This window comes from Trematomus bernacchii, unplaced genomic scaffold (genome assembly GCF_902827165.1).
Source record: "Trematomus bernacchii unplaced genomic scaffold, fTreBer1.1, whole genome shotgun sequence".
Classification (NCBI taxonomy): domain Eukaryota; kingdom Metazoa; phylum Chordata; class Actinopteri; order Perciformes; family Nototheniidae; genus Trematomus; species Trematomus bernacchii.
The window spans coordinates 2305316-2318486 of NW_022987571.1; the positions used below are offsets into that span (position 1 = coordinate 2305316).

The following is a 13171-nucleotide window of genomic DNA, read 5'->3' on the forward strand; positions in this document are numbered from 1 at the left end:
TGCTCAGGCTGAAGCAGAGGTGGCCTCCCTGAACAGACGCATCCAGCTGGTGGAGGAGGAGCTGGACCGAGCTCAGGAGAGGCTGGCCACCGCTCTGCAGAAGCTGGAGGAGGCGGAGAAGGCTGCAGACGAGAGCGAGAGGTGAAACATGCTGTGATTTAAGATACAAATATATCCAGCCCCTTCAGGAGTCACAGCAGCAACGTAAATAAGAGTTAAACATAGGATAGCACATCGTTTAACAGTATGAACAGTGGTGTAAAGTTACTAAGTAGATTTACTCAAGTACTGTACTTGAGTACAGTTTTGAGATACTTGTACTTTACTTGAGTAGTTACATTTGATGCTGGATGAATGATGTGAAATATAATCAAGTGTTAAATCAGACTTTAGTTCCACCTGGAGTAAATCCACAAGCTACCCTGCAGTATACAAAGTCATTCAAACTAGCTGCACCTTTACCAGCTTTGAGAACACTTTCATGATCAATCATTATAAAACATATCATATATATTATTCTGAAATGGACCAATCTGCACAATGACTACTTTTACTGTCGCTACTTGAACTATATTTTGATGATAATACTTTTCTACTTTTACTTGAGTAACATTTTGAACGCAGGACTTTTACTGTAACAGAGTATTCCTACACTCTGGTACTTTTACTTTTACTCAAGTACAAGACCTGAGTACTTCTACTTTTACTCAAGTACAAAATCTGAGTACTTCTTCCACCTCTGAGTTTGAATAAACACAACAACAATAATATGGGACAACACAGAGTAGCTGAGCTTACACATATTCAGATATGTATTATTAATATGAATAATACATAACCGTACATGTCTATGTGCAAGTCTTATGTACATACATTGCAGTATTATTTTACATGGGTAACATGGTTAAGCCGTAAGGCTAATCATGCTTTAGTCAGAGGGATACAGGAACCTCAGGGAAGGCCAGCATTATTATCATGTTTCACAATTGGCCATGTTAGGAAAGTTCTTCAAATGTAACTGAACAGCATTCTGAAACACACCCAGCATCAATGCAGCAGCGTGAGGTGGACAGTACCTACGTTTATCTGCCCAAGTACTGTTCTGAAGTACAGATTTTGGGTACTTGTACTTTACTTGAGTATTTCCATTTTGTGCTAATTTAAACTTCTACTCCACTACAATTTGGAAGCAAATATTGGCATTTTTACTCCAATACATTTCTGTTACAGCTTACTTGGCAGGTTCATAATATTTATACGACATTTAATTCAACTTATGTGATATGATGTACCATCATGGATTTGGAGTCATTCAAGTTAGCTCCACCTTTACCAACAGCAACAACAAAGTTGAAATGATCACATAAATGCATAAGTCATTATAATACAGTGATATACTATAGTAATCATTCTGCATAATTAGTATTTCTAGTGTTGGTACTTTAAGTATATGTTGATGCTAATACTCTTGTACTTTAACTTAAGGAAACAATGAATGCAAGAGTTGTATTTGTAACAGAGTATGTCTAAGTCAAATATGAGTTCTTAGTCCACCATCAGACCAGTACTAAGATATTAGGGTGTGAAGCTTCTGTTCTGAAAACCTGAAGCAAAGGGGCAAACTCCTCATCGAAGAAAGTCCACACATGCTTACCATTGAAATGTCCCTTTCCATCCTAGAAGGATCAAACGTGACAATAGAAACATTTATCTATGTCATAGGATAAATATGTTTATTATATTTCGATTTGTATAGGAATAGGGATACCCAAACAAAGATATATGCTCCTATAAAAAGAGAACTACGAGACTGATTAAGAATCCACCACAGTCTGTGAAGACTGCTTTTAATGACCTGTTGACGGATGGTCCAGCACATACGGTGCAGCTGGTCAGGTCATGTGGCATGCATAGATTGGTTGAGCAAGGGATCATAATGTTACAGCAGACTTCCACCAAATGTAAATGAACTAATTCATCAATCTATCAAAGAATGTGTTCTTTGTTGTTTTGAAATAAATACTAACACTTGACACACACTGAGTAACATGTTCCTCAACAGACTAAGACTAGGCCTACAACTAAATCAGGTGCTAATATTAATACTGTCTCGCATAGCATTAAAGCTTACATAATATTGACAGTCTGCTGATAGCATTCATATATCAATGAATGTTCTTCTGCTACATAGGAAGCAATTCATATGCACATTGTTTAAGAAAGCTTTTTCAATTTTGAGAAGTTTGTACGCTGCAAGAAATAACTAATGTTTTGTGTGTGCAGAGGCATGAAGGTGATTGAGAACAGGGCCCAAAAGGATGAAGAGAAGATGGAGCTTCAGGAGATCCAGCTGAAGGAGGCCAAACACATCGCAGAGGAGGCCGACCGCAAGTATGAGGAGGTGAGTGTTCTGGGGGTTAGGGTTAGGGTTACTGCACGAGGTGGGGGCTGAGACACTCCAATGGTGACGCTTCTTCAGCAACCTAAAAAGTCATCATCTGAAAGGATTTTCTTTACAGTATCAGTCATCGTATTTGATTTATATAGCCCAATATTACCATTAACACATTTGCCTTCAGGGGGCTTTACAGACTATACAGTGTACAACCACCTCTGTTCTAAGGAAGACTTCCCCCCCAAAAGGAAAATATTTCACAAACCTCAGAAAGAGCAACAGAGGAAGGATGGTCAGGTAGATGTGCAAAATTATGTGTACAGAATAAACAACATAATAAAGTGCACATTATTCAAACTGTATATTTTGCTGACAGTATTTACAATTATTTAGCCATACAGCCAAAAACCTGGAAATAAGTTAGCATTTTAACACTGCAGGTTTCTTCTGAACGTGTCTTTGGTTAGAGGTATGAACTCTGTGGTTAACACAAGCTGAAGAGATTAAAACTCGTCAGTAAATACCTCACTGGTGAACGTCTGAAGCTTCTGTTACTCTTAAAACAGCGGTTGCTCACAGGTGTCTAAATGAGACGACTAAACGTCATCACGCCGAACATTAGCCACCTTTAGCTTTGAGGTGCATGGTGACGCGAAGTCATGTTGGCCTACAGAAACATCCCGTCTCTTCCCCCCCTGAATATTAAGTCACAATAAGATAGCTCAAACTGACAAGTCCACATACTAAACTTTCACTGGGGATTGTCAAAGATTGATGTTATTTACGACTCTGTTAAGTATGAAGCCTCATAGCATAAACATATGTAATGCTTTTGTCCAGGTGGCTCGTAAGCTGGTGATTGTAGAAGCAGAGCTGGAGCGCACAGAGGAGAGGGCGGAGCTTGCGGAGGCGTGAGTATTTATATAATGACGATTTATTTGAGTCTGTACATGTCTTTGGGTTCAAGTTCAAGGGTCATTTATTATCATTTCACAAATCAGGGTTCGACAACGAAATGCAGCTGTGCTCTCTAAGTCACTAAATCATGTATTTGCTTTCGTGAAATGTGATCAGAAATTGATCATCTGAAGGATAGAAGCCGCTCTGTGGGCTGGTGGTACCGCAGCAGATACTTCTTACACACTTTCCAAAACCTTCTCACAAAGGGCCTCTGGAACTGCCAGTCAGATTCCTGGAGGACTCAGTTCCCCTCCGTCTTTGCCTCCCAGCATCCTTTGACCTCCCTGCTCTCTGAGACTTGGATCACATCAGAAAATCCCCTGGCTGCTCTCTCCACAGCCTACTCCTACACTCTTTCTGTCCTCTCACCTCACGGCAGATATGCCAGTCCCCCCTGGCTCACTGACTCACAGAACCATCCTAAGGGAAGCTGAAAGGAAACGGTGGGATCAATCTCTTCTCTCCTCTTTCTCTTTTTCTATTTCTGCAGCTAAAAGCACATTCTTTCAATCTAAAATGCAATCTTTCCTCCTCCTTGGTGCACGCTCCTTGGTGCACACTCCTTGGTGCACGCTCCTTGGTGCACGCTCCGCTCCTTGGTGCACGCTCCTGTACTGTTAGCGCCGGAGCCTCGCAGCGGGGAAACTGGCGCGCATAGTTGCGCCGCATTTGCACATAAGACGAATTGCGCCGCATGAGAGGAAGCCCCCTCCGCAAGGTCTGCGCAGTCTGCGTGTAGGGAGGTGCGGGCCTGTGTAATGGCATTCATTCCCGCTACATTAGATACCTGTCTGTGATGCAGCGCCCTGTTATACTGCGTTTCTGTATTATATTAATGGTTTCTATAGCCGTAACGTCATAATATTGGTATTGAGAGGTGGATTTATTAAGGTAGGACACTACTGAAGGCCTAGGGGTGAAATGGCCAGCCCACTACTTTTGTCCAAACTAATCTGATGTCCCTTTTTTTCTCCTTCCTTCCCTTAACCCTAAACAAGTAAATGTGCTGAGCTGGAGGAGGAACTGAAGAACGTCACCAACAACCTGAAGTCTCTGGAGGCCCAGGCTGAGAAGGTAGTGACAGAGAGGAGGATTGTGACATCTGCGATCAGGTCATTAACATAAATCACAACCTGACTAATCTTCTTTCTCATTACAGTACTCTCAAAAGGAGGACAAGTATGAGGAAGAGATCAAGATCCTGACTGACAAGCTGAAAGAGGTGAGGAAGAATGAGTGATGACTAGAAGATATTGTAAACCCTCTATTTAAATGGCATTTCCTTCATTAAAATCCATTGTACAATCTAGAATTGTTTAGTAAAATGTGAAGAAAAAAAAGAAAAAAGGTTGACATACCAATGCATATTCAGTTAATCGTTGACCACACATGTATTCTGATTTGACGCTGATCATGCTTTGTCTCCTCAGGCTGAGACCAGGGCTGAGTTTGCAGAGAGATCTGTGGCCAAGCTGGAGAAGACTATTGATGATCTGGAAGGTATACATTCATTACTTATTGAACCAGTACTAACTGCATCCTTTAAATAGACTTAAGAAAAAAAAGGAAACTACTATACATAACAACACTGAATTTGGACACATGATTTGAGATGTGGTGATAGCAGTCGTCTGCTTTGAGCAATAGCCTACTAGCTTAACCATAACAGGAAGTATGATGACAGCGACTCAAAGTCCTACAGAGGACAAGAGAAGAAGCTGAGTTGTATTATTGAGGTGTTATCACAAGATTTTTTAAAGAAATTAATTGTTTTTGTTGTTTTATGCACAAGTTCATATACATGAGTAGGGCAATGATTGCAAGGTGATTGCATTTGTCAGCTTAGGTTTGCAATTCAAATTGTGGATTTCATTCAGTGTTTACAACAAAAATGGCTACATTTTTGGAACAATTGCTAAAACCTACAGTATAGAAAATGATATGTTACATTGGATGGACACTTTTTCCATCATTGCCTTCTTCTATTATACATCACCTCCAGTTTACAAAGAAAATCATGAGCATTTTTCCACTTGTGTCCAATTCTGTTTCCAATTCCAATTCAAATATTTTGAATTCCTACCACGACCAATAACAGTTACAGCTTTTCTAGATTAGTTAGGCTTACTTTTGACATTTTTACATTCGCTCGTTGGAAGTTTTTGCTAATTGAGAATTTTCCATAAAATGTCCATCCATGACTTTACATGTATTTATATTTCATATTCATATTCCACAATTCCAATAATTTCCTCTCTTATTTGTGTCCCTTTTCCTTTGCAACACACCTTTCAGATGAGCTGTATGCACAGAAACTCAAGTACAAAGCCATCAGTGAGGAACTGGACCACGCACTCAATGACATGACCTCCATGTAAGTACTGATGTGTGTCATTCCAGTGGGAATCTGACTTAGCCTGCATGCTTTAGGGGGAGGTCAACATGTACAAAGGCTGGGGAATGAAGAGGATCTAGTAAATAAGACCTTACAGTACAGTAAAGGTCTACCTTGTTTTTAATTCACAGTATTTCCTTTAGTCCTTAGACAGTCACAGTCTTACAGAGCACAGGGACAGACTTGGTGCAAACCTCCTTCAACACCACCCCCTGTTGGCAATACAAAATTGCTTTGCAGTTCTCAGGAATTTGCTCTGGCAGTCATTTATCAGTGATGTCACCATTTGTTGTCTTTGTGAAACAAGCCATGACTCTATTCCTCTACAACAGACCTGTAATAGCCTTCTACTGCCTTCTTGTGTTGCTTCCATCACTAATGCGGACACACACACTTCATCACTGTCTCTTGTTTCTTGTGTCTTCAGCTAAACGTCCAGAAGCTCCACCATCCTGTCCTGTCGTGGTTTCAAGACTCTGCACCCAAACCCCGTTCCTTTTATTACATGTCATCTCTCTTTCCTCATTCCTGGTAGCCATTGTTCATTGTTTGTTTTCTCTTAAGGAATGTTGTCCGTCTGAATTCACTCTTCATCGTACTTCTGTATCACCTCTGTTCTGTACCAGAGTAAAACAAGAGAGGGGAGAAAGCTCGAGTTACTGCTGTGTCTACGGCTGCTTTTATTATTCACTGAGCCACAAGTTGCTGCTGATGAAACATGCGTGAGAGTGTGTGTGTGTGTGGACCCACATGCTGGAGACAGAATCTTCTACCAGAAACTACCTTTATTTAAAGGATCGGTCAAGACAAAGCAGAACGGAACCTCCTGATGTTTGAAGAACAAGAATCCGACTAAGACTAAACAGGAGCCAACACAAGCAGAATGGGGGGGTGCAGGTGAACAGAAGGTCAGATGGTTGCAGGGCTGATGGGGAACAGATGGAACTGATACCATCATTGGGACCAAAACTAGTTCCCATTGACTAATATTGGGAACTAAATACAGCCTCCAGAATGATCATAGGGTTATCCACAGCTCTCTGAAGGCCTTCAAACAGAAGCTATAGTCATGACCCTTCAGAAAGTAGGATTTATAGGCCTTAGTTTTAATAAACAGTTAGTTAGTTAGTTAGTTAGACATGTATTATGTTTCTATCTCATTGGAATGAAGGCAACAACTATGAGAATTAACAATAAATAACAATGTATAATATTCACATTTTTATAATCTTGTTTTAAATATTTTAGTTGGCCTTTGGGAGAGCCTGTTGTGCTTACCTGTGACTGGTAAAGACGCATGAATCATAAAACATCTAATCATTTTCTAGGAGCTCCAATTGTCCTTCAACTGAATAAAGTCATATTTATTTCCAAATCAAACTAACTCCCCCAATAATAATAATAACAATCAGAGCTTCTTGGTTTACACTCAGAACTTTTATTTCTGGATAATTCCCATCACACTGTTCTATCAGGGGGTGAGTCATACACTTGTCTGAGATGAATCACACTGCCAGAGATTATGAACGTTTTGTAATGATTTCCATGACAGGCCTACCATGTATCAAATCATTATGTAATGTACATTTCCCAAATGTGTTCTATTATTCTTATTCTAATCATTTATAGAATGTTGGAATCTCCAAACCCTGAATGAGTAAGCATTCTATCATTTCCGGTTCCCTCATCTCAAAATCATCGATTTTATGTGTTTTTGGTTAGAAGTCTGAAATAAGGTCTGTGGTTAACACAAGCTGAAGAGATTTTAACTTTTTTTTCTACAGTAAATACCCCACTGGTGAAAGTGTTAACATTCTTTGTGTAAAGAAAACAGAACAAGTGTCTAAATGAGACGTCATCATGCACCAAACATTAGCTGCCTTTAGCTTAGCGGTTCTAGTGATTGCATTTACGCTTCTAAAATCATAAAGTGGTGTTAATGTTGAGATTGTCATGCTGAACAAAACATGTAAATATCATGCACGTGTGTTTGCCACAGAGATCATTTTCTGCAATATACCAAAATCCAATGTTGAGAGACCCATTGCGATGCTTCCGGGTCGGCCTCCAGAAATATGTCACCCGTCCGTCACTTTATTGTGTTCATTACATAATCTCCACTCGACCCTCAATGTAATTCTAATCCTGTTGACACAATCACATTTAAACCAAATGATCGAACAGGCAGAGTTACATTTACCTCACAGTTTTTTTTTATCATTTCACGATAGTAAAACTGCATAAGGTTCTGTTGACACATAAAAGTACCTAGAACATCTGGAATTAATCATTCAGCTGGGATGATAACGTTTCTTTTATCAAACAAACATTGATTTTTTCATAAAAATAAACATTTAACCTGTTAACCAGTTAAGCCCTGAGCCTGTTTTTCAGGTTTCAGGCTCGAAAATGACATGCCCAGAACAAATGACTATAACTTCACTTCTAAAAGGGTTAAATTAATAATCTTTTTTCTCAAAGCAAGGTTACATCTGTGAGTTGGATGTAGAAGTGTCAGAATCAATATAGATGTTTCTGTGTCAGAGTAAATTCAGATGGAACATTGTAAAAAAAGGTAAATTCTTACCTCCGCCTACAAAAAACCCATTACTTATAGTGAAAACTACCCTTGGATGATGGTAAGGTAGACTAAAAGCTTTAGGAATCCAAAGTACAACATATAATAAGTACCCTGTATCAAGATTGATGCAAAACAAGTGACATTTGACCTTTTTAGAGAGATTTAGCAAAAAGAAACCACTTCTGGGGTCATTTGGGTGGATTTTCCATATCTCTGGCCCCCCTTGCTCAATTTTGATGGTTGACACCTCTTTCTGACCGTTAGAGCCAATATAATCGAAGGGGGAGTCCCCCACACACACTCATTGTGAAAGAAAAAGGTGGGGGCTTTGCGCATGTAATGTTGCATTAGAGTGAAGCTACACTCTAGCTCTGACATCTAGAAACCTAAAAGCATGGATTATCCGTCTGTTTGCTCATGGATTATCAGAAATCATTTCAAAGGGACACAGACACATTGGATTAACCTATGGATTAACTTCAGCAGCGTTTTTATCGTTTTAATGCCATTGAAGACCACTTTGGAGAGACTACAGAGCCAAGGTAAAAATGTTAGCATTTTTAGCTACCTAGCGTCACCTGTTTTGATGTCCGTTTTTGCTTATAACGTCGCAAATTCGTATAATTCAGTGATAATGTGGGTACCCATCGATTCTGTGTCACCTCACGATGTGAAACGATGTCATGGATGTAGAGAAGAGATAAATAATAAGGTTTTGTGAGTGATTTTCGGTGCAGTAAGGTGTTAGCATTTTTCGCTCGTTGCTAATTCAGAGGCTCAGTGTTAGCATTGTGGGTTTTCTTTTGAAAAATAAATAAAAATGATCAGTTAGATGAGTTTCTTCCCGTTACATGGATATAAAACATTCATAGTTTATTAAATGAACATGCCCTCAGACACTGTTTCCTGCAAGATGTTGCGGCAGTGCCCCGGTACCGGGCACTCTCGGGCTTAACAGGTTAAAGGTCACCTATTATGCAAAATCCACTTTTTCCCCTCTGTGTAAAGAGACTCTGAGAGTTTCAGAGACAAAGACCCCCTCTCTTTTTATCCTGATCCATCTTTATAAAAACCTGTCTGAAAATGAGCTGATCAGATTTTGGTCACTTTGTGATGTCACAATGCTTTTTTGGTTGTGCAACCATTAGCCAATAACCAACCAAGGTAACATGTTTTGTATCTGAGACCTATAATCTATTGTTGAAAAAGAGAATAATAGGGGATCTTTAAGCATAACAAAATGATGGTAATCATGTTTTCCTTGTTTATACCTCATGCATTGATCAAAACCCCCAAAAGCTATATCTTCCTCTAAAAAATACTGGCAAACTCTAAACAGTGTCTAAACCTCTTTATTTCTAACACACACATTAGTGAAACTGTTTGGCTAGTGATTCATTGATAGACTGTTTCATCATGGATAAATGCTAAATATTATGCAAAATCCTGTATACTTGGGCATTTTCAGGAAATAGACAGAGTCATAAACACAACTGCAGTTTATGAAATCCAATATACCCTACTACATCATCCAATATATCAGCCTGCTGCCATCCAGCGTTCTCATCATGTGAACTTTGACTCTGAGTGAAGCTTTTGAGTCTAATGTGTTGTGGCAGAAAGATAATGGCCTCCATCTTTGTCTACCAAGACAGCACTGTCAGTCAGTTAGCATGCTAGTTTCAGCAGAAGTCTCTGCTACATAATACATAGACATTTTTGACGTAAAACTCTTCACATTCTGTTGATAATGTGTTTTAATGTTATAGACTTAAATTCTGGGACAAACAGTATATTACACAAGTTACCCTTTAAAAAAACAAACATTTTATGACTGTTAGGGTTTTTCCGCTCTGGCCATCACCTCCATGAACTCACCAAAGTCATTATTGAGACCTGGGAACAGGGTTTCATCACTGACAATACACTGGGGCTGAAAATATGAGCACTCGGGTGATGGGATGTGACTCTAATGAGCCGCCTCACCAGGAAATGCTCAAGACTGTGATCAGAACAGTGAAGGATTGTGGGAGATGCTGCTGGTGACAGGTTGCAAACAAGCTGAGAGTCAACAAACCTGAGGTGGTAGTTATTAGTCTGGTGCCAACTCAGAGTCATATACTGTAGTGAATCCGGAAATGTTGAGCAGTGGCGAGCCGTGACTTTTATACCTAGGCCCTCTGACCCCCCCCCTTCCCTCGAAAAAAAAAAAAGAAAAAAAAAAAAAAGTTATTACGTCACAACGTATACTTCAGCGGAATATCAAAACAACGGCCCGGGGTGCCAAACGCATCAATGAAAGCGACCCTCTACCACACAAAACAACACCTGTAAATAACCCGATTTGTGTTCTTTGAAATTGAAAAGGATATTGCATTGTGTTTGTTACTTTCGTTGCAGTTGTTCATATGTCTTAAGCAGTGGCGAGCCGTGACTTTTATACCTAGGCCCTCTGACACCCCTCGCCCCCCCCCCTTCCCTAAAAAAAAAAAGGAAAAAAATAAGAGTTATTACGTCACAGCCTTTAAGTCTATGGTCACAGCGTATACTTCAGCGGAATATCAAAACAACGGCCCGGGGTGCAACACGCATCAATGACAGCGACCCTCTACCACACAAAACAACACCATTTATATAAACACCTATCATGACAGGGCACCCACATCCAAGTAACAATTACAAATGAATGAAGTCGGCACGGCGGCCCACATTGAAAATGACTTAGGCCTACCTTTGATGATCAAATCACTTAAACACAAAGTCCATCCTCCTGTCCTTTTGGATGAAGCACGGGGTCATGCAGCTGATCCTTTGCCACTCCAGTTTATCATTGTAACTCAATCTTGAAAATGACTCGGTTAATAATTTCGCAACGATGTCATCACTATCACTGACATGAGCCATCATGAACGAACTTATGCTAATCATAAATCTATCGATTAGATTTATGATTCGAAGATTATAAAAGTAGGGTCACTGCACCACTATAACACACATGCATAAACTTCACAGCGGGCGGAACTTGTCATAAAGTCAGCGAAAATAAAGACCACCCATTTAGAGGGAAGATATGATTGGTCAATTGTACTGTCATTTGACATTACTCTCTCATTGAGTTACTATAGCTGGCCCTCTGTGAATTTACAGCAGGACCACCAAGCTCTCCCGTCTTCACGGTAACTCGCAGAGACGGCCAAAGGAGCTTCTTTCATTTACAGTGGCGTTTTTATATGTACAAAAGTGGTGGGGCACAAAAAACTTAGATGTCTATATATAAGCTTCTGCAGTGATGTGCAGTGAGGTTCATGGCTGGTGAGGCACTGGCACTGACTCTTCAGGTTTACAAATATTATATTTTGACCTAAACCAAAATATAATATTATTTTCAAAAGCTTTTTTTGTCTGATGCTTTGATTAATTTTAAACAGACAGTTCAACAAAAGGATACCCAAAAAATGTAATTTTATCATTTAAATATTGAATTGTTCTCTCTTAGTAAGATCCCATTTTCAATAAAATTGCGGTCTTACCTTGACTTGAAGATGAAGTCCATTTGCCTATCCTTCTGGACAAAAATGTCTATAACTTTTTTGTAAAAGTCCTCCTTATCTTCTTGTTGTTTCAAAAGTCTATCATAAATCTAATCGATAGATTTATGATTCAAAAATTATAAAAGTAGGGTAGACATGTGGATATTATCCGGCTGAACAAAACGTGCATTTATCTAACAGGTACGTTTCCCACAGATCTTATTTCCAGCTATTTTCTAAAATCCTATGGAGAAATCTCATTGCTTTTTTGTCGAGGGAAGCCATGCACAGCTTACTTCCTGGTTTTAGGACGCGTCACTGCAGCTCTCTCGTCTCCTCTTCACACACCACACTTTTCGCGGCACACGTACTTACAGCCAATCAGCTCTGAATGATGGGAGATGACGTATGGTGCGGATGGCAGCTCATGGCCCCTATGGTCATTATTTTTTTGCCACACACATTAAATAGGAAAATACTCTGAGCATGTGCAGTGTAGTTTTTACAGTCACCGTTCACTTCACAGTGAGAGGAAGGGGCATGATCAGGTTTTCTCCCACATGGCTCTAAACAGCTCAATAGGCACACACTGTGACTGTAGACACACTAATTAGAAGAACACAGACTAAAACAGCAATGTACAGACGAATCAGATGATTAAACATGATCTTAAAATATATTTTATATTTAAAAAAATGTTTTTTTGCATTTTTTGTAATCATTATTTGTAATACTTTCTGCTGACACTAGGTGGGGCTGTGCCCATTTCTGACATTTTCAGGATGAACAATGGCGGTTTAAACCAGAAAGTGGCAGTATTCGTGGGCTGATTTTGATTGAAAAATTAAAAAGTATTATCTCGACTGTCCAAACGATCCACAGTCCCCTAAATCTTCCAAATCGTACAAATACTGCCACTTTCTGGTTAAAACTGCAATTTATTATCCTGAAAATATCAGAATTGGACTACACATCCTCAATAACCCCCAAAACCACTCAAAAATTGTCCAAATCGGCCAAGCTATTTTTTTAACTATTGGCTATAATGGTTATTAATGCTAATTAACACAAGTTATGCTAATGGTCCAAATTGCCCAACATATGCAAGTTAGCACCCGGCAGTTTCTATGTGCTGGGGACCCTACTATACATTTCTAACATAAAACTTTGGGGAACTCAACATGAGCTGGCAACCAGACCATAACCTGGATATCTTTCTGTATCTGGCTTAACGTGATACAACGTGAGCCGTGATGATGTGCAGATCTGATCAAGTACATTCAAATGAATGTGTTGCTTCAACACATCAG

General features: G+C 39.5%; 1 protein-coding gene across 1 annotated transcript in view; it reads left to right on the top strand.

Annotated features, from left to right (window-relative positions):
• The window catches only part of tpm3 (tropomyosin 3), a 13386-nt gene extending 6975 nt beyond the window's left edge, over positions 1–6411 (top strand). Inside the window, exons 3-10 of the mRNA XM_034126264.1 lie at positions 8–141; positions 2284–2401; positions 3236–3306; positions 4354–4429; positions 4515–4577; positions 4786–4855; positions 5651–5729; positions 6178–6411. Coding sequence (XP_033982155.1) covers positions 8–141; positions 2284–2401; positions 3236–3306; positions 4354–4429; positions 4515–4577; positions 4786–4855; positions 5651–5729; positions 6178–6181 — 615 coding nt within the window. The 3' untranslated portion in view covers positions 6182–6411. The remainder of the gene's footprint in view (positions 1–7; positions 142–2283; positions 2402–3235; positions 3307–4353; positions 4430–4514; positions 4578–4785; positions 4856–5650; positions 5730–6177) is intronic.
• The last annotated feature ends 6760 nt before the right edge of the window (positions 6412–13171 follow it).